We start from the raw sequence: 25,410 nt of genomic DNA, 5'->3' as shown, positions 1-25,410 counted from the left end.
GGGGGAAGGCGGAGGAACTTCGACGGGGGCCGGGGGCGGGGCATCGAGCCAGGGGGCGTGGTCTGAGGCTGAGGCAATGACGGGCTGGGGGCGGGGCCGAAGGGGCCGGCGTAGGGTCGGGGGCGGGACGGCTAGTCGGAGGCGGGGCCTGAGGCGGTGTGGGGCCGGGGCCGTGGCCGTGGAGGCCGGCGAGGGTCCGGGGGCGGGGCCGTCTCAGCTGAGGATCTGAGAGCGGCTGAAGGTCGGGGGCGGGGCGTGCGGAGGGGCGGGGCGTGCGGAGGCCGGGAAGGCGCCCCCGGCTGGCTGTGAGGCCGGCTCAGTGCAGAACGGCGCAGCGCCCCCCGCGCCCCGCTCCGGGAGCCCCACGCCCGCGCCCGCCATGCCGGAGCAGTTCAGCGTCGCCGAGTTCCTGGCCGTCACCGCGGAGGACCTCAGCTCCCCGGCTGGGGCCAATGCCTTCGCCGCCAAGATGTCCCGGTGCCGGGGGGCGGCTCTGGCGCGGGAGGAGGTGAGGGGGTCGAGGCGGGAGGGGTCGGGGGTCGGCGCCTGGCCTGGCCTTGACCTCCACAGGCGTGACCCAAACTGCGACGGCCCTTCAGACTGAGCCCCGAAACCTGCTCCTTCCCTAGCTCTGGGAGGACCGAGCGCATCTTCAACAGCTGCGTCCTCACCGTCGAGGCGGCGGGGAGGCCCGAGGGACCGTTTTGGGGGTCCTCGAGGTCACTTCGATGACAAACTCTACAGGTCGGGGGAGGTACCCCAAGTACCCCGCCTGACTGCCTCGTCACATATGTGTTTGCCTAGCGCCTTCCAGCCTCTGTTTGCGTTTTCATCTTCGGAGCCCCACAAGTGTGCTCTCCCCCCAGTCACTCCCCTTTCGAGAAGCAGGCTTCCCGCCTCAGTCCTGAACTTCTTCCTCCAGGCTGTAGGGAGGCCCCCTCCCCCTTGCGGCTGGTTCGGAGATTTGGCCCGAGTTTGTGGAATGAATGCGGATGGGAAGGCGCCAGGAGCCGGGGTTCACCTTGGCCCGGCTGTTGGCAAGTTTACCGTCTCCTCTCCCCTCCCCTCTCCTCTTTGTCTTTCCCAGCAAAGCGTCCCAGGCCTTTTCTTTCGGCCTTGCAGGCTGCCCCACCCCATTCCCATGCTCTTTGGAGTTCCTTCCATTTCTCTTCTTTGAACCTGCTGCAGCTTTCCCCAGCTCCTCTGAGGGGAATATTCTAGGGCAGACACCCCGTGGCCTTGGTCCAACAGAGAGTACTGTGGTTTTGCAGTTCCCCTCCAAAGGATGCCCTGAATTTGGGTGGTGTTTGGACCTCAGCAACGGCTCTAGCCTTCCACCCTTCACCCTAAGTGTACTGGGCACCCACTGTGCGGCAGATACAAAGCTCAGTAGTTCATAACACCCTAGGCCAGTGTCGGGAAATCTCTCCTCCTCTTCTTTCTTGGCAGGCTGATCCTCCATGGCAGAGTCTGTTTGTATCACTTTGTAAGGGTGATAGAGGACTGTGGAAGGAGCATCGACTTTGGGGAAGGCAGACCTGTGTTCAAACGCTGGCTCTGCAGTTTGCCATGTGGGTGAACGTGGGCATGTGACCTGTTCTGTCATCTGTGGAATGGGGTAATAATGTGTACTTCACAGAGCTGTGGTGTTACCTGAGACAATGTAAATAAAGCATGCATCTTTTTTGGGGGGCAGTCTCACTCTGTCTCCCAGGCTGGAGTGCAGTGGTGTAATCTTGGCTCACTGCAACCTCTGCCCCCTGGGTTCAAGCAGTTCTCATTCCTCAGCCTCCCAAGCAGCTGGAATTACAGGAGTGCACCACCACACCTGGCTAATATTTGTATTTGTAGTAGAGACGAGGTTTCACCATGTTGGTCAGGCTGTTCTTGAACTCCTGAGCTCAGGAAATCTATCCGCCTTGGCCTCTCAAAGTGCTAGGATTATAGGCGTGAGCACCACGCGGGCCCATGCCTCTTGATAAATGGAATTATTATCATCAGGTTAATTGGCAGACTTCTTTAGACAGTGATTGGGTCTCTTCTGTCTTCATCTGTCTCACAGAGCCTAGCCTTGTCTCATTTGTCTCATAGAACTTAGCCTACTACTTTGCACATAATAGGGTTACATATTTTATTAAAATAAGAAGCAGTGGTCAGATTTGGCTTCCTTTTTGGGCAGAACCAGTAGCTTAGAGTCCACCACTGTGGATGTGGGTTATATTTTACTGGGAGGCTCACAGGGAACACTGCTGTCCGGCCCATCCTTTGGAGAGCTTCCTGGGGTTTGTCTTCATAGCCTCACGTTTCATGACCCAGAAGAGTCAGTGCCATCCGCATTCGTAGGGATTTCATGGTTCATCCTCCAGGTTGTTCATTAGAATCTTAAGAGCAGGAGAAGGGCCCCAGTATGAATCTTCTCCATGGACAGAAATGCCCATTTATGCCCATGCATCTGGCCTTGTCTGGCTGTATAAGTGTAAGCACTGTGTGTGTTGGGAAGGGGACTTTTAGACTGGATCTGGAGGCTGCAGCAAGCTCCGTTCAGGGCTCAGCTATGCCCCAAACCCATCCTCCTTTGCCTTCAGATTTTTGGTTCGGTGCACGCAGAGGTTCACTGTTACAACAGAAAGGCTTGTGGCACCCAAACACAGGTTTTCTCTTCAGCATTTCAGGGCCCAAAAAGTTAGTCTGACCTTTGGATTAGACTTCCCTGAGGTTTCCTGTTTGGTTTTGCATTTGCATTTATATTTTGCGATTATATCGTGTTTACATGTAATTTGATGCTGCAATTTTTTCCCCCAGTTCTGAGCATGACTAACCCACCCCCAGGCTTGAAGCTCTATTTGCCTGAATCAAAATGCAACTGATTCGTAAGTCAAATCTTCCTGTTCTGGCTGGTTTCCTGGGAGTAAGTAGGGACCCTGTTCGGGGATTGCAGCCCTTTTGTACAGTCCTGCTGAGAAGTGACCCTGGCAGGTCACAGGGAACTAAATGTCACTAGAATGTCAGGGCTGAGGGACCCCTTTAACGCAGAGATCAGCTAGAAACTCTCTCAGATAAGATGGAGAAACTGATGTGCAGAGAGGCCAACAGACTTGTCCAAGCTCCTGGGACTGGGTAGTGGAAGAATTAGCATTTCTTTTTTTTTTTTTAAGATGATGTCTTGCACTGTTGCTGGCTGGAGTGCAGTGGTGTGATCTTGGCTTGCTGCAGCCTTCGCCTCCCAGTTCAAGTGATTCTCCTGCCTCAGCCCCCTAAGTAGCTGGGAATACAGGCGTGTACCATCATGCCCAGCTAATTTTTGTATTTTTGGTAGGGATGGGGTTTCACCCTGTTGGCCAGTATGGTCTCAATCTCTTGACCTCGTGATCCGATCCGCCCACCTTGGCCTCTCAAAGTGCTGGGATTACAGGTGTGAGCCACTGCGCCTGGCCAAGAATTAGCATTTCTACCCATATATTTTACCCCTGGTCCTATTCTCTTTCCTTTTAAAGTCCGTCTGTCTGTTCTCCCTTTGTAACTTCTCTGAACCTCGTTATTTTATCTTTAAAATGGATATCATAATCACTCCCTGCTTACCTTACTGGTAAAGTTTTTTGTGTTCAATTATGAAACACTATGCAAATATGAGGGAATATATTAAGATAGTCATTACGTCAACCAGCCTCTTCCTGTCTTGGGCCCCTTTATGCCCACCATCTCATTGATTTTCACAGCAACAGGTGAAACTGGGCCTAGGGCAGTTAAGGCAAATGCCCTGTGTCACATAGTGGGTCTCTCTAACTCTGCTGTGCTCTGCCTGAGCTCTGTCCAGTTCTCTGTGCCATCTCTATGGACATCAAGGACACTAAGTTCATAAAGATGCTCCTTTGATTTGCTGACTGACTAAGGAGAAGCAGCCTATTACAGGGAGATCACTAAGAACCCCAGGAGTTTGTCCTGAGTCCCCAGAGAAATGTACAGTCAATGCCATAAGAGGCAAGTGGAGCAGGAGAGGGAGAGAGTAGTAAGGACTGGTGCAATCAGGGAGAAGTTCCTGGAGGAGGTGACACTTCTGGATGGAAGGATAGATGAACCTCATTTAGCGGAGAGGACATGGGGGTGAATTCAGAGACTGGTGGGAAGAGGGCATGTTAGGAACCAAGTAAGCCATTTTGATGAGAGCTAAGAATTCATACTATATCGTGTGCCTCAAACTGATAGGGGACACATATCCCCCAGTAGGTCTCAAATGAAGCAGTCTGCCACAAATAGGAGACCTTCAAAGTCTTGTTGTGTGTGTGTGTGTGTGTGTGTGTGTGTGTGTGTGTAAAGTTTTAATTGGACAAGGGGCATAATTTATTATTTTATTTATTTATTTATTTTGAGATGTAGTCTTGCTCTGTTGCCCAGGCTAGAGTGCAGTGGCGCGATCTCCGCTCACTTCAACCTCTGCCTCCCGGGTTCAAGTGATTCTCCTGCCTCAGCCTCCCAAGTAGTTGGGATTACAGAAGCCTGCCACCATGCCTCACTAATTTTTGTATTTTTAGTAGAGTCCGAGTTTTACCATCTTGGCCAGGCTGGTCTTGAACTCCTGACCTTGTGATCCACCCACCTCCGTCTCCCAAAGTGCTGGGATTACAGGTGTGAGCCACCATGCCTGACCTATTATTTTTTGCGATAGGGTCTCACTCTGTCACCTAAGCTGGAATTCAGTGGCATAATCATGGCTCACTACAGCCTCAACCGCCTGGGTTCAGGTGATTTTTCTATCTCAGCCTCCTGAGTAGCTCCGATTACAGGTGCCCAGCTAATTTTTGTATTTTTTATAGAAATGGGGTTTCACCATGTTGCCTGGCTGGTCTTGAACTCCTGGGCTCAAGCAATCTGCCTACCTCAGCCTCCAAAAATGGTAGGATTACAGGGTCATAATTTTAAGAAATTTAAAACATAACAAAAGACCTATGAACAATTCTCTCAATTCCTATATTCTCCCCAGGGGTAATTGCTGTGGAAATGTACATGCTTCCCAATGTATGTCCTCATGGAAAATATATTATCAGTGGGGGAAGGAGAGTGGCTGGGGGAATGTTTACCTAAATCGGTATCATGTCTTACAATGCACAGTTTAAATTGTTTTGGAGTCACATTTTTCTTTTCCTTTGTGACTTTTGCTTTTCTGAATCTTGCTTTAGAAAGGATTTCCTTCTTAATTTTTAATATTCTTGTAAATTTTACAATTTGCTTTGTAATGTATCTGTATTTTAGTGCTAAAATTGTGTAATCTTAGAAATTGTTTGCAAGAAACATAAACTCTGTCAAGCTTGTTTCTGTTGGAGGGAAATTTGTTTGTTTTTTGATCATCAGGCAAGGAGATTGAGGGAAATTTGCTTTAAAGAACTAGAGGTGCCTCATGGGACTGAAGGGCAGTAGGTAAAAGTACACCTCGCCAGGGCCTGGGACTGGAGGCTGGGAAGTTGTCAGGAACTAAGGCAGCTCCTTCATCATTCTTGTTTTCACCTGCCTCTGCTTCTCTCTGTACATCTGATCAGTGCTTTTGCTCATTCATCTTCATACAGGTCCCAAAGCACAGCTCCCATGCTCATGTGACCTCACTGGGCCAGTGTCTAAAGGTAACCGGACACAAGACTGAGCCAGTCTCATGTCCCACTTTCAAGTTCCTGGCAGAGGTTGACAGCCCAGCCCAGCTTCTGGATTGGTTCCAGTAGCTGGGTCTCTACCCCTGGTTTCATCAGCAGAGGTCATGGAGGGATAGTGACAGGCAGGGTAAACATGGCCATAGAGACCTACCGTGTGGGAGGGGGCACTTCTCAGAGAAGAGGAACAGGGCCTGGAAAGTTCCCTCAGAAGTGTCCATGGCGATTCCTCTTTATTTGACACAGTCCAGGCTCTAGGGAGAGGTGCCGTGCACATCCTGCTCTGTACCTCCCTGGTTTAGATCATTTATGCGTGCTCCCAGGTGTAGAAGAACCCGTTTAGAAAACTCAGTTATAGGAGTTTTTTTTTGTTTTTTGTTTTTGAGGTGGAGTTTTGTTTTTGTTACCCAGACGGGATTGCAATGGCACAATCTCGGCTCACTGCAACCTCCACCTCCCGGGTTCAAGCGATTCTGCAGCCTCAGCCTCCCTAGTAGCTGGGATTACAGGTGCTTGCCACCACGCCTGGCTAATTTTTGTATTTTCAGTAGAGACAGGGTTTTGCCATGTTGACCAAGCTCATCTCAAACTCCTGACCTCAGGTGATCTGCCCACCTCAGCCCCCCAAAGTGCTGGGATTACAGGCATGAGCCACCGTGCCCAGCCAGTATAGGAGTTTAAAAGATTTAAAAGATGAGATTAGAATGCTAAAGGGATGCAGCAAGACTTGAAGGGTCTTGAATTCCAATTAAGCATTCTGACTTTTTTCTGGGCAGTGGGGACCAGTGGACCCAATCATGTTGTTCAAGGAATGGATGAGGTTGGCCCTGCCAGCATAGTGCCTGGGGACTGCTCCATGCCAGGCCCTGTATGAGACATTGGGCAGATGCATTGCTCAGTTAAAGAGATATAGTCCCTGCCCTGTGGAGCTTACAGTCTTCTGGCAAAGCCCGACACTAATCAGGTAAACAAATAAGTCACACCGGGTGTAGTGGCCTATGCCTGTAATGCCAGCACTTTGGGAGGTCGAGGTGAGAGGATCACTTGAGTCCAGGAGGTTGAGGCTGCAGTGAGCTATGATGGTGCCACTGCACTCTAGCTAAGGTGATAGAGCAAAAACTTGTCTCCAAAACAATACAAAACAAACAAAAAGAACAAATAAGTCAGAAATTGCTCATTGTACTAAGTGGCACAGAGACTCATCCTCCTCGTCAAGGCCTTCCTCAAGGTTTGTTCCGGGTCCTCATCTCTTCAGGGAATCTTGTCCACACATGTGGCTTTAGTTACTACCCATATCCAGCTGACTCACATTTTTACCTGTAGCCCAGATCCTCATGTCCCACTGCTCACTTGACCACATTCATGACTTTCCCCCAGGTTCCCTTCCAGTGTTCCTTTCACAGTGAATGGTGTATCCCCTCACCTCCACATGTGCCCCTCAGCACCAAGGGTCATCAGTTTTAGCTTCTGTTTTTTTGAGACTGTTTTTTTTGAGACTCTGTCGCTCGAGTGCAGTGGCGCAATCTTGGCTCACTGCAACCTCTGCCTTCCGAGTTCAAGTGATTCTCCTGCTTCAGCCTTCTGAGTAGCTGGGATTACAGGTGCCCACTACCACACTCGGCTATTTTTTTTGTATTTTTAGTAGAGACAGGGTTTCACTACATTGGTCAGGCTGGCCTCGAACTCCTGACCTTGTAATCTGCCTGCCTCAGCCTCCCAAAGTGTTGGGATTACAGGCGTGAGCCACCGTGCCCAGCCACCTTCTTTTAGTTTTTGTGAGTCAGTCTTGCTCTGTCGCCAGGCTGGCGTGCAGTGGTTCGGCTCATTGCCACCTCTACCTCCTGGGTTCAAGCGATTCTTGTGCCTTAGCCTCCCAAGTAGCTGGGATTACAGGCACACACCACCACACCCAGCTAATTTATATATATATTTTAGTAGAGATGGGGTTTCACCATGTTGGCTAGGATGGTCTTGATCTCCTGACCTTGTGATCCGCCCGCCTTGACCTCCCAAAGTGCTGGGATTACAGGTGTGAGCCACCGTGCCCGGCCATCAGTTTTACCTTCTAAGTACCCGTAGCCTCCCTGCCTCTACGTATCCCTACCCCAGAACATGCCACTGTCCTCTCCCCTGGAACATGGCAATGGCCTCCTAACTGGCCTCTCCACTTTTACTCTGGCACAGCCCCCAACTGCACTGTATTGCTGTCCTTTGTAGCACACGTTATAGATAAAATTTACATTTATTTGTAAAATTATTTTGTTAAGATCTAGGCCAGGCACAGTGGCTCACTCCTGTAATCTCAGCACTTTGGAAGGCCAAGGTGGGTGGATTACCTGAGGTCAGGAATTCAAGACCAGCATGGCCAACATGGTGAAATCCCTCCCACCTCTACTAAAAATACAAAAATTAGCTGGGTGTGGTGGCATGTGCCTTTAATCCCAGCTATGCAGGAGGCTGAGGCATGAGAATGTCTTGAACCCAGGAGGCGGAGGTTGCAATGAGCCCAGATTGCACCACTGCACTCCAGCCTGGGCAACAGAGCGAGACTCTGTCTCAAAAAAAAAAAATAATAATAATAATATTGTTAAGATCTAATTTGTCAATAAATTTGAACTTCCATGAGAATAGAAACTAATCTCACTGTTGTGTCCCTAATATTTACCATAGAACCATAGTGTGTTTTCAGAAAATATTGGTTGAATAACAAATAAATCAAAGGAAAAAAAACTAAAAAGGAGCATTCATAGAGAATAATGGTGTGGGGGTGGTTGAGATGGAGGGGACAGCTTAGGCAAAGGCCCTTGAGGCAGTAAAGAAGCTGAAGTATATGTGACCCTGAAAGGGGGCCCAAGGGGCAAAAGCATCAAGATGGGCAAAGGGGAGAGTGGCACCAGCTGATTTTGGGTGGCAGTGGCGAGGCCATATTCAAGCTTGATGGCCATTGTAGCAAGTTAGCAAGTTTAAGTTTTCGTTCTTTTTCTTTCTTTTTTTTTTTTTTTTTGAGACGGAGTCTCTCTCTGTCGCCTAGGCTGGAGTGTAGTGGCATGACCTTGGCTCCTTGCAACTGCCGCCTCCCGGGTTCAAATGATTTTCCTGCCACAGCTTCCCAAGTAGCTGGGACTACAGGCACATGCCACCACACCCAGCTAATTTTTTTGTATTTTTAGTAGAGATGGGGTTTCACCATGTTAACCAGGATGGTCTTGATCTCCTGATCTTGTGAAACACCCCCCTCAGCCTCCCAAAATGCTAGGATTACAAGTGTGAGCCACCATGCCCGGCCATAGGTTTTATTTCGTACACAGGCAAGCAACAGAACCCAGTGTATATTTTAGAAAGATCATATCAGTTGCTGTGTGGAGACTAGATTGGAGGGGCCAGGAGAGGACCCAAGAAGGCCATACAGTTGTTCAGGGAGGAGATGATGGTGGCGTGGATAGGGTCATGGTTGGTGGAGGAGGAGAGAAGTGCACAGATTGTAGAAGTGTTTTATAAGCAGTCAAGATTTGTTGATGGAGTACATGCGGGGAGTGCTCAAGAATGGGTCCCAAATTCCTTTGTTTGAGTTGGAGTCTCGCTCTGTTGCCCAGGCTGGAGTGCAGAGGCACCATCTTGGCTCACTGCAGCCTCCACTTCCCAGATTCAAGTGATTCTCGTGCCTTAGCTTCCTGAGTAGCTGGGACTACAGGTGCGTGGCACCACACCCAGCTAATTTTTGTATTTTTAATAGAGATGGGGTTTCACCATGTTGGCCATGCTGGTCTCAAACTCCTGACCTCAAATGATCCTTGCACCTCAGCCTCTCAAAGTGCTGGGATTACAGGTGTGAGCCGCCGTGCCCAGCCTTAAATTTTTGATGGAAGTGTGCCTTATACCAAGAAGGGGAAGTCTGGCAGGGGAACAGCTTTGGGAGGAAATCAAGAATTCTATTTTTTTTTTTAAATTTTTTGTTTTTAGAGACAGGGTCTCCTTCTTTTGCTCAAGCTGAAATGCAGTGGTGCAATCATAGCTCACCACAGCCTTGAATTCCTGGGCTTTCACAATACCCTTGCCTCAGCCTCCTGAGTAGCTGGGGCTACAGGCACATGCCACCACATGCAGCTAATTTGTTTTTTCTTTTGATAAACATGAGGTCTTTCTGTGTTGCCTAAGCTGGTCTGGTCTCAAACTCTTGGGCTTACGTGATCCTCTTGCCTTGGCCTCGGAAAATGTTAGGATTACAAGCGTGAGCCAATTGGACCTCTGTATATCTTTATAGGTCTTGAGACATGCAAGTGGAGATGTCAAGAAGGCAGCTGGGTATTTGAGTTTGGAATTCAAAGGAGCGGGATGGAGATACACATTTGGGAGCTGCCAGCATCGACATAGTGGGTTTCAAACTTGCAACTGGGTCAGAATCACCTGGTGTCATTCCCAGAGTATGATTCAGTGGAGGTATCTTAGACTTTTTAAGGCAAGGAAGAGAAACCAACCTGAGTTGACCTAAGCAGAAAAGGGATTCACTGAAAGGGAATGTTCAGTGGCTCACAGAATTTCTGGGAAGTTGGAAAACTGGGGCCGGGCAGCAGGTAGGATCTCAGCCAAAATCATGCCACCGAGCCAGTTTGGCAGGACACTGCTGCCACATACTAAATGCCATCACCTGTGTCACTGTCCCCTGGACACTAGGCACCATCACTGCTGTTGCCACTAGCGTTGGAATGGATCTTCCACTGTGCTCCTGATTCAAAGTCTGTAGTGAGGGTCTCTGACTGGTTGAGCTTAGGTATAAGAGAGGCTGGAAAAGCAAGAATTTTTTGTTTTCAGCTTTTATAGGAGGCAAGCTCTGCCAAGACTTATGCAGCAAGGAAGTCCCCAGACATAGGAAGGAGGTCAGGTGCCAGACTGGCACATGATGACAGATGTACTTGACAGCAGGTTTGCCAGCATGGGGGAGAGTATGGGAATCTGCATTTAAACCAACACCCTGGAAATTCCCATGCAGCTGCTGCCTGAACCACATTTGCACCCATTGCTTGAACTGGTATTTAAAGCTGTGGAGGCCGGGTGCAGTGGGATTACTACCACACCGGTAATCCCAGCACTTTGGGAGGCTGAGGCAGGGGGATTGATCACTTGAGGTCAGGAGTTTGAGACCAGCCTGGCCAACATGGTAAAACCCTGTCTCACTAAAAATACAAAAAATTAGCCGGGCGTGATGGCACGCACCTGTAATCCCAGCTATTTGGAGGCTGAGGTTGGAGAATTGCTTGATCCTGGGAGGCGGAAGTTGTGGTGAGCCGAGATTGCACCACTGCACTCTAGTCTGGATGAAAGAGTGAGACTCTGTCTCAAAAAATAATAATTAAAAAAAATAGAACTGTGGGAATGGACAAGATCGCCTGGAGAGAGGAATGAAGAAGACCCAGGCCCAAGCTCTGGGGACCCTCAGTGTCAAGAGATTGGAATAGGAAGAGGAATTGATAAAGGAGGCCAAGAACAGGCTGCCAGTGGGGAAGGAAGGAAATCAAGACAGTGCCTTGCCTCAGAAGCAAGGAGTGAAGTGCTCTGAGGAGGGAGGGGTACTCGGCTTTGTTAGATGCTGCCCAGATGCTCAGAGGTAAAACAAGACAACAGAGACACAGCCTTTGGCTTTGGCAACATGGGGGTCATTGGTAATCTTAAGAGCAGATTTATGGGCTGGGCACCTATAATCCCAGCACTTTGGGAGGCTAAGGCAGGCAGATCACCAGGTCAAGAGATCGAGACCATCCTGATCAACATGGTAAAACCCCATACCTACTAAAAATACAAAAATTAGCTGGGTGTGATGGTGCATGCCTGTAATCCCAGCTACTCGGGAGGCTGAGGCAGGAGAATCACTTGAACCTGGGAGGCAGAGGCTGCAGTGAGCTGAGATTGCACCACTGCACTCCAACCTGGCAACAGAGCAAGACTCTGTCCAAAAAAAAAAAAAAAAAAAAAAGAGCAGATTTTGGCTCACACTGGTAATCCCAGCACTTTGAGATGCTGTGGCGGGTAGATCACCTGAGGTCAGGAGTTTGAGACCAGGCTGGCCAACATGGCAAAACCCCATCTCTACTAAAAATACAAAAATTAGCTGGGCATAGTGGTGGGCACCTGTAATCCCAGCTACTTGGGAGGCTGAGTCAGGACAATGGCTTGAACCTGGGAGGCAGAGGTTTCAGTGAGCCGAGATCATGCCACTACAGACACGGCAAAACTCAAAAAAAACAGCAGATTTAATGTTATTTTCCCCTCTACATCAGCCTGGACTGATTTGAGGAGGGGGCAGATGAGAAGTTCTTCTGAGAAGGGGAACAGAGACATAGGGTATGGCTAGGGCCCTGGGATCAGCAGGGTTTTCTAGGACGGACTTGGGACACAACTCCACTGAGCCAGCCTCCTCTCGACCAGCAGCCTCTGCACAGGCAGCTGAGGATCTTCCCAGAGTTGTCAGCCTTGAGCCTATCTCTCAAAGTCTCCTTCTCTCCCCAGATTTGTCTTCCTTGAGCCTATCTCTCAAAGTCTTCTCTCCCCAAATTTTGTGCTCACTTCCTTGCCTAGTGTTCAGCTGTTTCTGGCCACTGAGGTGCAAGGAGACAGATGACACAGGCAGATTTTGGGGCAGAAACTGTACTGTAGGTCAGAGCAGTGGGAACATGCTTTCCCAGAAGGCAATTTGATCATATTCTCAGACAGATGCTGCTAGAAGATCCCTTCGATAGGCCTAGAGCTTGGCCCCGGGGCAGATGAGGCAGTGAGACCCGCAGAGGCTCACAGTGAGTGGCTTCTGTGTCTCTAGGGTAGGGCTCTGGAAACACTGTGATTCCATCTCACCAAGTTCACGGGAGGTGCTTTGGAGGGCATGGGAGGCTGAGCTGAGAACAGCTGCTGAAGGTTCTCTAACTTGACTGGTTTTAGACCTTGAAAGATCTTTTAAGACTCTCAGCTGCCACAAGCTACACCCAGACCCACTGAATCAGAATCTTCCAGGGTGAGGCCTGGGCAAGTATGCAGTTCAGAAGTTCCCGGGTAACCAATGAGCAGTCAGGGTGAAAACTATTGTGAGCTATTGAATGCCCACCGCAGGTTAGTAATCTATTAAGCCATATTTACGGAACACCTGCTGTGTACAAAGGCAGGCCCTGAGGGCATGGAGAGAACTAGACAAGGTCCCCTTCTGGGTGGCAGCAGGACTCTGCCGTGAAAAGTTGATTGACAACCTATATAGCATACAGGGATGTGACTGAGGTCTGTGGTAAGAGTCTAGTAACTAAAATCAAACAGACTTGGGTTTGCATTCCTGTTGAGTGTGTGATCTTGGGCAAATGACTTAATCTTTTTGAATCTTGGTTTCCTGATCTGTGAATTAGGGACGATGATAACTATCTTATGGGTTTGTTTGAGGGGATAACACATAAAAAATCTAGCATATACCTAGCATATAACAGGTACTTAGTAATTTTTAAAAATTCCTTCTTACTGTGAACACAAGTCTACCTGCACACAGGGTAGTTTAAAGAGATCAGGAAACATACAGAGAAAATAAGAAAGTAATTGCAATAGGGATGAGGTAATTAACCACGAGTGAGTGCGGAGATTATCTGTGTAGTCCTGGCTCCAGAGCAAAAAGGGAACTCTTGTGTGCCTTGGAGGTGTTGGGGAATGAATAGCTGAGCCTGATTTTGGACAAGACAGGGTCTTCCCTCAGCTCTGCCCTTTGCTCTCTCCCATCTGTTCATTTCTTCGTCAGACATTTGCTGAGGCCAGCGGCTCATACCTGTAATCCCAGCCCTGTGGGAGGCCAAGGTGGGAAGATCACTTGAAGCCAGGAGTTTGAGACCACCCTGGGCAACAAACCAAGACCCTGTCTCTACAAAAACAAAACAAAACATTTGCTGAGAGGCTACCCAGCCCTTCTCAGTCCTGGCTGCATCCTACAATCCCTTAGGTTGCTTTTAGGTTGATTTATTTTCATTCAGGTAAAATTCACAGAACACAAAATTCACCATTTTAAAATGTACAATTCAGTGGCTTTAAGTATATTCACAATGTTGTACAGTGGTCACCACCGTGTAATTCCAGAACATTTCCATCACCCCAAAAAGAAAGCCTGTATTGATTAGTAGTTACTCCCTGGCCCCTGGCACCTTTCCATCTCTATGGTTTTCCCTATGCTGAATGGTTCATGTGAATGAAATCCTACTATATGTGGCCTTTTGTGTCTGATCTCTTTCAGTTAGTATAATGTTTTCAAGGTTCATCCATGTTGTCTGGGTTGTGTTAAAAAGTGGTAAAAATAGGAATGACAAACACATCGGGCAGTACTGTATGCATTTTTCAGATATTAACACATCATAACACAGGGCCTGTCCAGTTATTTGGATACAGAGAAGGTGTCTGCTGGGCAGGAATAGCTACCATGGAGCCCCTTCTGTGTGTCATATGCTGGGCTATGTGCTTAAATGCCTGATTGAGTTCCATCCGATTAGATAGATGCTGTTATTATGCCATTTGACAGATGGGGAACGTCTGTCAGAGAAGCTGTGTCACTTGCCTCAGGTCACATAGCTAAGAGGACTGGAACCAGAATCTGGACTTTAGGACAGTATAACATGAAAGCCAGAGTTCTTAATTCTTGCCCTCTTTTCTCTGTTGCCATTGGGCCTTGCTAATATGTATTCATACATTTAATAATTAATTCCACACGTGTTTATTGACACTCGTATCCTGAGCCTAATGTTGGGTGCCGCAGATTCAAAGGTAAATGAGCCATTCCCTGCCTTTCTGGAGTTTTCAGCCCTATAGAGATCAAACATGTATGGCAAGTAAGGGCCAGGATGCTCTAATGAAAGCCTGTAGTGGGCACAGGATGGAATAAAGGCAGGCGGGATCAGTTCTGTTGTGGTGGGGAGGGGGTGACCTGTAAGCTGAGTAGGGAAAGATGAAGTGTTTACTGGACAGAATGGGGCAAGGACTCTCCAAGCAGAGGGAGCAGCGTGAGCAAAGTTCTGGCGACTGGAAACAGTTTGGCAGATTTAGGAAATTGCCAAGACTTCAATAGGGCTGGTTTTAAGGGGTCAGTGATGGATAGCAAGCCTGAGTGGGAGGCAGGGAGGGATTCATCCTGGCCAAGAAGGGAACCCAGAAGGTGGGAGAGACCATTTGCTGCTCTGTCCAAGAGGGCAGGCCAGGTTCTCCCCTAGGGTTGGGTGGAATTCAGGGCTTGGGGCCAGGGATTGGGTAGGAACCTTCGGCGGTTAGTTCAGCAAAGTTCTTGTTTTCTTAGCTCATCACTGACAAGCAATCTCCTGGGAAAAATCCCAGCCAGGAAACTTGGGGTTTGCAGAGGCCTCAGCATACATTGAGGGCGTGGCTCCTTTCCTGCAACCCCCCTTCCTCCCTGCTTCCCACCACCCCATAAGGGGCAGCCGGTAAGGCTGAGCTGGCGAGGCTGGACAGGTGCCCAGGCTGGGAAGATGTCTACAGAGCCCTGACCAAGGGGCACACGGCCAGTCACAGGCTCCAGCAGTGCAGGAAGGAAAACAGCAAGAAGCCAAAGGATCCTGAAACAATAAATGTCAGAGCAGACGGGAGCCTTCCTTGTCACAACCCAAACCCTTCATTCCAGAAGAGGAGTCAGAGGCTCAGGGTAGGAAGGAGACTGGCCAGGTCACACTGCGGAACAGGGCCGGGGCTGGGGCTGGTCCTGGGTCTTGGCTCCCAGGCCTTGTAGTGTGGTCACCGCAGGGGCAAGCAGGACCAAGAGCCACCTTGGCATGGATAAGGCAGAGGGATGGCTGGGAGGAGTACTGCCTTCCTCTGGCACCCTCTTCTGTGCCAGCCTGAACTCTCAGATGCTGGGGGTGGGGCCTGATCCAGAGGAAAACCATTTGGAGTCTTTTGCTCGCTTCTGCTGGCAGCTGAGGTTGGAGCAGCCTTGTAGGGTATGACTAACCTCAACTGAGTCCCAGCACTTTGAGCTCGAATGGAATTTAGAGCTCATGTCTGTTAGCTCAAAATTGGACAGATGAGGAAACTGAGGCATAGAAAGAGGAAGGAACTTGCTCAGAAGCACAGGGCTTAATGGCAGAGACAGCCCTAAAGTTCAGCACTTCCCAGTTCAGGGCTCTTGGTCTCATGGCCTTGTTCTACATGCAGTAGAAGGCCATTCTCTCAGAATGTTTCTGTGGCACCTCTGAAGATGCCTAGCATCTGCCATTAGAAAAAACATTACCTCAATTCCTCTTCACAGCAGTCCTTACAGAGATGACTGGGACTCAGAGAGAGAGGATTTAGCTCATGGTTTTCTTTTTTTTTTTTTTTGAGACGGAGTTTCACTCTTGTTACCCAGGCTGGAGTGCAATGGCGCAATCTCGGCTCACCGCAACCTCCGCCTCCTGGGTTCAGGCAATTCTCCTGCCTCAGCCTCCTGAGTAGCTGGGATTACAGGCACGCACCACCATGCCCAGCTAATGTTTTTGTATTTTTAGTGGAGACGGGGTTTCACCATGTTGACCAGGATGGTCTCGATCTCTTGACCTCGTGATCCACCCGCCTCGGCCTCCCAAAGTGCTGGGATTACAGGTTTGAGCCACCGCGCCCGGCCTCTCATGGTTTTCTTTAGTGTGATAGCAAGAGAGGGCTCTAGAGGCAGAGGGCTCTGAACTTCTTAGAACTTCCTACATGACCTTGAGCAAACTGCCTAACCTACCCCAGCCTCAGTTTCCTCATCTGTAAGGTCGGGAGGATAATAACTACCTCACAGAGTCGTTGGGAGGAATAGGCCAGGTAACAAACACAAAGTGCCTGGTCCAAAGTGAGCAGTCAGTGAGTGGGGCGGTAGGTAGTTGAATTTATGCTAATAATAGACTCATGCTGGGAGCTTGGAATCGGAGTCCTTCCTGTTGAGTGATCTGCTCTGGGCCAGGGCTGGGCTGTGTTCCCATCACTCTGTCATGCCTAGGGGACAAGGCTGAACTCTCTTTGTCCCGCTTGAACATGGATCTGCAGCCGAGCCCTGGAGTTAAACTTTCTATGTTGAGAATTACTAAGTAACTGCTTTCCTGTTCAGAACCATTCAGGAGCACCCCATCATTTATAGAATAAAACCTAGAGGTTTGTCTAAAAGCATGGACTCTGGAGCCCAACTGCCTGAGTTTGAGTTTATTTATTTATTATTGTTGTTATTATTATTTTTGAGACAGGGTCTTGCTCTGTTGCCCAGGCTGGACTGTAGTGGCGCAATCACAGCTCGCTACAGCCTCCTGGGCTCAAGGGATCCTCCCACCTCAGCCCCACCTTAGTCTCCTGAGTAGCTGGGACCACAGGGACTTGCCACCATGCCTGGCTAATGAGTGTGTGTGTGTGTGTGTGTGTGTGTTTGTTTGTGTGTGTCTAGAGATGGGGGTCTCACCATGTTGCCTAGGCTGGCCTCTAACTCCTGGGCTTAAGTGATCCTCCCACCTTGGCCTCCCAAAGTGTTGGGATTACAGGCATGAACCACTATGCCTAGCCTGTCGGTTTCAGTTTAGGTTCAAGCACTTGTTGTGTGAGCTTGGGCAAAGGCCAAAACTTCCTTGGACCTCAGTTTCCTCATCTGTAAAATCTCCTGGGGCTTTTGAAAGGATTACATGAAATAATACAAAGTGTGTTAAGTGCAGAGAAGAAAGCCTGGCACTGGTAAGGAAGCATCTGCTGTGCTCTTGTTTTTCTTAGCCTGGTCTCCCAGCTGTCAGCTCAGGCCCTGCTTAGCCCTGAGGCCTCACTCTTTTTTTTTTTTTTTTTTGAGACGGAGCCTTTCTCTGTCTCCAGGCTGGAGTGCCATGGCATGATCTTGGCTCACCACAACCTCCGCCTCCTGGGTTCGAGTGATTCCTGTGCCTCAGCTTCCAGAGTAGATGCGACTGAAGGTGCATGCTACCACACCTGGTCAATTTTCTGTATATTTGTTTTTGAGGTGGAGTTTCGCTCTGTCGCCCAGGCTGGAGTGCAATGGCGCAATCTTGGCTCCCTGGAACTTCTGCCTCCTGGGTTCAAGCAATTCTCCTGTCTTAGCCTCCTGAGTAGCTGGGATTATAGGCATACGCCACCATGCCTGGCTAATTTTTGAATTTTTAGTAGAGATGGGGTTTCACCATGTTGGCCAAGATGGTCTCAATCTCTTGACCTCGTGAACCGCCTGCCTCAGCCTCCCAAAGTGCTGGATCACAGGCGTGAGCTGCCGCACCTGGCCTGTGGCCTCACTCTTACTGCTTCCTCACTGGCCCTGGCTGTTCCCCAAGTATGCTGAGTACCCCTACCCTGGGAACTTCGCGGAGGTGTCTCTGCTCTCTTAGAGGCATCTTCCCTTTTCCTGCTTTGCTTCATCAATGTCTCCTTATTTTTAAGGCTCTGATGGAGCATCACTTCATCCTGTAGTGGAGTGGGTGTTGCTTTTAGCTTCTTTCCTGTCCTGGGTTTGCCAAGACCTCCTCAGCCCTTAGCAAGCACACCCTCACCTATATTCTGTCTCCCCCACTGTGCTGTGAGCACCTTGAGGGCAAAGCCTGAGCCCAACATCCCTTGATCCTCAGCTCCTGCACAGGGCCTAGTGTACAGTAAGGTACAAGCTCCTACTATGTGCCAGTGACTCTGTTAGAGAATTTACACCAGTTCCTTCTTCTGCCCCAAAGAGTGGAGAGGAGCACATTTCCAGAATTGAGATTCCCGAGTAGATGGCTGTTAAGAGGCCCTTAGGTGACCTTGAGGGAGTGGAGCTGAGCTGGAATTGCCACAGAGGTGGGACACTAGCAAATGCTTCTCAGGCCCACCCTTTCCCCTTCCTTGCCAGCCACCCAGGAAGGGCTCTGTGGAGCTCCCTGCCTTTCCCTGGATCTGGTGGTTGGGTTGGTGGGTGAGAAAAAGCATGACAGGAACATAGGACAGCTCACATTTGCACAGGCTACAGACATGCCCCGTTTTTATATGATTTAATTTTCAGTGGGAAGTGGCGGAAGCAGTGGTGACTATCATTCCATTTTGCAGGTGGGGATCCTGTAGCCCAGAGAAGCTGGGGACTTGCTCAGGGTTACAGTGCTGATACAGAGTTGGGCCAGGAATAGAACTTGGTCTCCTCACTCCACACCCTGCCCTTTCTGCTCTGTGCCCCCTGCAATTAGGCCACGGTGCTTAGTGGATGCTTTTAGCAGATTGAGTCAGCAGGTGCCGCCTTAGGCCATTCTTCCCTTGCTCTCAAGGACCCTCCCCCAAGTCCTTGCCCTTGGCCCTGGGCTCCAGGCCCTCTGGCCTTCCTAAGGCCTGTTTCTCCCAGACCCCATACTCCCATGCCATCACTCTTGTTGAAAGGTTGTGCTATTCATTCATTGAAAAAGGATCAGGCTGGGCACAGTGGCTCACACCTGTAATCCCAACACTTCAGGAGGCTGATGCAGGAGGATCCGTTGAAGCTAGGAGTTCAAGAGGAGCCTTGGCAACATAGCAAGACTCCTGACTCTACAAAAAGTTAAAAATTAGCCAGGGCCAGGCACAATGGCTCATGCCTGTAATTCCAGCACTTTGGGAGACTGAGGAGGCAGATGGCTTGAGCTTAGGAGTTCAAAAACAGCCTGGGCAACATGGCGAAGCCCTGTCTCTACAAAAAATTTAAAAATTAGCCAGATGTGGTGGCACATATCTGTGGTCCCAGCTACTCAGTAGGCTGATGCAGGAGGATTGCTTGAAGCCAGGAGGCTGAGGCTGCAATGAGCTATGACTGTGCCACTGCACCCTAGCTTGGGTGACAGAGCGAGACCCTGTCCTTAAAGAAAAAGAAAAGGGATCCGTTCAATATACCAAGGTGTCAAGGACTAGTTTCAAGTAATTTAATGCAGTAGTTCCCATTTTTTCTGAATATAAGAACGCTTTGCCTTCTTTTATCAATTTGTATTATAGAAAACTTTGGCCAGCCACAGTGGCTCACACCTGTAATCTCAGCACTTTGGGAGGCTGAGGCAGATAGATCACTTGAGGTCAGGAGTTTCAGCCTGGGTGACATGGCAAAACGCCGTCTCTACTAAAAAAGTACAAAAATTAGCCAGGTGTGGTGACGCATGCCTGTAATCCCAGCTACTTGGGAGGCTGAAGCGGGAGAATCGCTTGAACCCTGGAGGTGGAAGTTGCAGTGAGCCGAGATCGCACCACTGCACTCTAGCCTGGGCGACAGAGTGAGATTCTGTCTCAAAAAAAAAAAAAAAAAAATTTGTATTACAAAAAATTTCAAACATACATGAAAGTAGAATAACCCAGCTTCAACAATTATCAGTATTTTGCTAATCTTATTTTTTCACCTATGGTCCCACTCTTTTTTTTTTTTTTTTTTTTTTTTTTTTTTTTGAGACCAAGGGTCTCCCTCTGTTGCCCAGGCTGGAGTGCAGTGGTGCAGTCAGAGTTCACTGTAGACTTGACCTCCTGGGCTCAAGTGATACCGTATTTTTGCTTGCTATGTGTGCCACCATGCCTGGCAAATTGTTTTGTATTTTTTGTAGAGACAGGGTTTCGCCATGTTGCCCAGGCTGGTCTCAAACTCCTGAACTCAAACAGTCTGCCCACTTGGGTCTCCCAAAGTGCTGGGATTACAGGCATGAGTCACTACACCTGACCTGCATTTTCTGTAAATTGGTAATCGGATCTAGAAGTGAGAAGCTCTGGGTTTTTTTTTTGTACTTTATCATTTTATTAAATATTTTAAGTATAACTTGGTTGGCTCATTAAGATATTGTATTTTAAGGATCATGCTTAATATGTAGTACATATAATTTAATCATCTTTGTGGACATTGGAGTCAAAGACCAAAGAGCCAGGATTCAGTCACCTCACAGGAAAACTCCTTTTCAGTGTGTTGGAGTTTGGAGTCAAAGACCAAAGAAACAGGATTCAGCCAACTCACAGGAAAACTCCTTTTCAGTGTTAAATAATTTTCCCACTGATGTGGGAAAATCATTATACTGTTAGTATTGATTGATTATTAGTATTGATTGATTGATTGAGAAATATGGGAAAGAACAAAAGCCACCATGAATTCAAGAATGCTTGTAAAGAGTTTTGTGCCTTTTTTTTTTTTTTTTGCAGCATCCACAGTGCACTTTTTTTTTTTTTTTAGAGTTTTGTGTCTTATTGATCACAGAGCTGCACATATTTGGAATGTGGGCAAACTAATTTGTGAAACATTTTTGTACTTGTCAGTAGTGCTCATGATGTAAGTGTGGCTTCAAAGGGTCCTGCTGGTAACACCATGGACCTCCAGGGTCTGGGGCCATTGGCTGGAAATGAATTAGCGTCTTAACAGTTCAGTTAGCGTCTTAACAGTTTAGTTCCCAGGTCCATGTTTTGGCTGTGTGAGCTCAAGCAACGATCTTTACTGCTCTGTGCCTCGCTGACTTATCAGCCAGATGGGAACAAAAACGATGACTGCCCCATTAAGATGCTGTGAGTCTTAAATGGTGGGTGTCAAACTCTCTTACAAACTGTAAAACTCTATACAAGTTTTAGTTTGTATTTGTTCCTTAGTTTGTTTGCATTTCCAGTGAAACCTGGTGCAAGAAACTCATCTGAGCCTTTATTTTGCAGTCTGTAAAATGAGGAGGTAATGTTAGAAAATCTTTAAAGTTCTGTGATTTAGTCTCTCAAGGAACAACACCACAGTCCAAACAAAGACAGAAAATGGTTTCATCTCCTGTGCCAACTCTAGTTTAATTGGTAGAGGCTACCTGAAGAGCCATCTTAACAGAATGCTGAACCAAACCCATAGTCAGTGGGGAAAATGCTGTGATTGATTAATAATGGCTGTAATGGGCCAGACACCATGGCTCACACCTGTAATCCTAGCACTTTGGGAGGCTGAGGTGGGTGGGTTACCTGAGGTCGGAAGTTCAAGTCTCTACTAAAAATACAAAAAATCAGCTGAGTGCAGTGGCACACGCCTGTAATCCCAGCTACTCTGGAGGCTGAGGCAGGAGAATCACTTGAACCTAGGAGGTGGAGGTTGTGGTGAGCCGAGGTCATGACACTGTACTCCAGCCTGGCAACAGAGAGAGACTTTGTCTTAAAAAATAAATAAATAAAATAATAATAGTGGCTGTAATGGTCATGGGATGACACAGAAGTGATGCCTATGCACTATATTATAATGGTCCAAAAGAATTAGTGTCTAATGGTGAAATGTAATCTGCATCTCCCAAGGCCTTAGCTCTAGCAGCTCTGCCCCCTTGGCTGAATTGCCTTGGTAACCACAGCTGGCTCTGAGAAACCATGGGAATGAAGAATGGGTCCTATTGATGAATCCTGACCCAGGAGGGGGCATGCAGAAGGCCCTTCTAGGCAGGGCAGCTGGGCATGGCCTAGTGCTGCCATCTGTGGTCTTTTGCCTGGAGAGAACACAAACCAGAGAGCCAGAGCATGGGGTGTGTGTGTGTGTGTGTCCCCCCGTGTGTGTGGGTTAGGTCAGGGTAGGGGACACAAAGGGCAGTGCCAGCAGCTGGAATTTAGGCCTTGTCTAGGACCAGCCAGGGTAGGCTGCCCAAAGGACTCCAGTGAGCTTTTCAAGTTCAGACGTGTCTCTTACACTCAGATGCGTTTCATCCATCTTTGCCCAGTGCTGGCCAGGCGTTTGCATGGATCCATTGACTCTTAGCTTTGAATGAAATCTAAATAGCTGTCCATTCTAATCCAAAATCTAGTGTCTAAATCACTCTCTAGCACCTGAAGTATTTGAATACTTCAAGTGACGGGGAGCTCACTCCCTTTAGGGGTAGCTTATTCTTCCTCAGGAATGTCCCCTGTTTGAGTTGAAATCTGTTTCTGTCTCCCTAACTTCTACCTCTCGGTCCTGGGAATCCTCTCTGAGGCCAGCCTGAACAAATCCGTTTTCTTTTCAGTAGGACATCCTGTAGAGTGTTTGTATTCAGGGCCTACACCATTGCTGTCAACCTTGTTTTCCTTGGACAGGTCTCCCTCTGTGCCCCGCCTTCTCCCTCTCCTAAGCCTGCGGGGATGGTGAGGGAATATGGTAGAGGTGGTGGAATGGGGATTTAGATTTGGAGGCAGATCCAGCCCCAGGATCAAAGAAGCTGTGCCCCCCAACCTTTTGGGGGCACACTGGAGATGGGGAAAGAACATTGGCCCTGGATTTGGCCAGTCCTGGGTTTAAATTATAACTCTGGGCCAGGTGCGGTGGCTTACGCCTATAATCCCAGCATTTTGGGAGGCTGAGACCTTTCGGGTGGATCACCTGAGGTCGGAAGTTCGAGACCTGCCTGGCCAACATGGTGAAACCCTGTCTCTACTAAAAATTCAAAAATTAGCTGGGCATGGTGGCATGCACCTGTAATCCCAGTTACTCGGGAGGCTGAGGCAGGAGGACTGCTTGAGCCTGGGAGGCAGAGGTGGCAGTGGGCCAAGATCATATGTCTGTACTGTACCCTGGGTGACAGAGTGAGACCCTGTCACAAAAAGAAAAAATTACAGTTCTGCCACTGCTCATCACTGTGTGACTTGGACTTGTCCCTCCCCCTGACAGCTTTGTCTTTAAAATGGGAATGGCAATGCCTTCCTCAAAGAATGACGAAGACAGTGACAAGTAATGAGGCTGCACAGAGTAGGCAGTTGGGACATGCTGCTTGCACTCCCCCTGCCTGGCGGCAGAGGTCTGCTATGGTCCCTCTCCACCTGTGGTTCCGCACAGCTTGCTGACGAGGATCAACATGGAGTTGGGGGTGTGGGGAGACATGTTTAATTCGTGAAAGTTGAGAAATTCCTAAACCAAATTCAATTTAATTTTGAAGTAGGTAACAGTTTTAGTTATCAAATAGTAGGTGGTATTCTAAGCACTTTACCTATAGAATTTACTTACTCTCCCCAACAACCTTATGTGGGAGGAAATATTATCATCTTCATTTTACAAATGGGAAATTGAGGGACTGAGAGGTCACATCAGGTACTTGATGGAGCTGGAAATTCAAATCCAGGTAGTTTGTGGACAGCCCCATACTTTTAGTAGTGATGATGTACTGCATCTCTGAAGAGAATTAGAACGGTAATTCCCAAACTTCAGCATGTGTTAGCATAACCCGGAGGGCTTGTTAAACCACAGATTGCTGGACTTCACCTCCAAATTTTCTGATTCACCTGGAGAATTTGCTTTTCTAGCAAGTTCCTGGGTGATGCTGCTGCCCACCTTGAGAATCGATGACTATCAGGGATTAAATGGGTCCACCTGAACCCAGAGGCTGATTTTATTTTTTTTTTCAGATGAGGTCTCATTCTGTCACGCAGACTGAAGTGCAGTGGCATGATTATAGCTCACTGCAACTTCAACTTTTGGGCTCAAGGGATCCTACCACCTCAGCATTGCAAATAGCTGGGACCACAGGTGTGTGTCACAGCACTTGGCTAATTAAAAAAAATTTTTTTGTAGATGGTCAGGCACTGTGATTCATGCCTGTAATCCTAGCGCGCTGGGAAGCCAAGGCAGGAGGATCACTTGAGGTCAGGAGTTCCAGACTAGCCTGGCCAACATGGCGAAACCCCATTTCTACTAAAAATACAAAAATTAGCCTGTAGTCCCCATTACTCGAGAGGCTGAGGCAGGAGAATCACTTGAACCCAGGAGGCGGAGGTTGCAGTGAGCTGAAATCATGACACTGCACTCCAACCTGGGAAACAGAGCCAGACTCCATCTCAAAAAATATATATATATTTTTTGTATAGATGAGGGTCTCACTTTGTTGCCCAGGCTGGTCTCAAACTTCTGGGCTCAAGCAGTTCTCTCACCTTGGCCTCCCAAAGTGCTGGGATTACAGGAGACAGCCACCACACCCAGCTTTTCCTTAATCTATCTAGTCTCATGGGGAATGAAGGCTGGTTTCACAGTGGCAGAAAATAAACCACAGTAAGAACAATACTCATATTTTCCAATTGCCTCAAGCTTTGCCACACGCTGCCATGTTTGTGATCTCATTAAGACTCAGAGTAATTCTGTGAGTTAAGCAGAGAATGAATTTTTTCTCATATTTAAAAAATATATATTTTAAAGGAGAGGAAGCTTAGAGAACTAGCTGGGCTAGTGTCACTGAGGGACATAATTTTGGAGAAGCGGGGGCTAGAATCTTAGCTACTAACTCATCATAGCACTCTGGAACCTCTCTGCCTTTCCCCAGATACCCTCCTTTCCCCAGGCTACTATTAATTTTCTCCTTAAAACTAAATTTCTGGCTAGGTGTGGTGGCTCACGCCTGTAATCCCAGCACTTTGGGAGGCCAAGATGGGTGGGTCACCTGAGGTCAGGAGTTCGAGACCAACCTGGCCAACATGGTGAAACCCCGTCTCTACTAAACATACAAAAATTAGCCGGTTGTGGTGGTGGACGCCTGTAATCCCAGCTCCTCAGGAGGCTGAGGCAGGAGAATTACTTGCATCTGGGAGGTGGAGGTTGCAGTGAGCCGAGATCGTGTCACTGAACTGCAGCCTGGGCAACAAGAGTGAAACTCCATCTCAAAAATAAATAAATAAATAAATAAATAAATAAATAAAAGAAAGAGAGAAAGAAAGAGAGAGAGAGAGAGAGAGAAAGAAAGAAAGAAAGAAAGAAAGAAAGAAAGAAAGGAAGAAAGGAAGGAAAGAAAGAAAGAGAAAGAAAGAGAGAGAGAAAGGAAGGAAGGAAGGAAGGAAGGAAGGAAGGAAAGAAAGAGAGAAAGAAAGAGAGAGAAAGAAAGAAAGAGAAAGAAAGAAAGAA

General features: G+C 48.3%; 1 protein-coding gene across 2 annotated transcripts in view; it reads left to right on the top strand.

The window, feature by feature from the left end:
• The first annotated feature begins 256 nt into the window (after positions 1 to 256).
• The window catches only part of ASAP3 (ArfGAP with SH3 domain, ankyrin repeat and PH domain 3), a 58,882-nt gene continuing 33,728 nt past the window's right edge, over positions 257 to 25,410 (top strand). For both annotated transcript variants that reach the window (XM_032300769.1, XM_032300768.1), the window contains exon 1: positions 257 to 508. In XM_032300769.1, the coding sequence (XP_032156660.1) occupies positions 380 to 508 (129 nt within the window). In that variant the 5' untranslated portion in view covers positions 257 to 379. The remainder of the gene's footprint in view (positions 509 to 25,410) is intronic.

This window comes from Sapajus apella, unplaced genomic scaffold, assembly GCF_009761245.1.
Source record: "Sapajus apella isolate SASKATOON/1434 unplaced genomic scaffold, GSC_monkey_1.0 scaffold43, whole genome shotgun sequence".
Classification (NCBI taxonomy): Eukaryota; Metazoa; Chordata; class Mammalia; order Primates; family Cebidae; genus Sapajus; species Sapajus apella.
The sequence above is the reverse complement of the archived record's forward strand: the minus strand, read 5'-3'. Positions and strand labels throughout refer to the sequence as shown.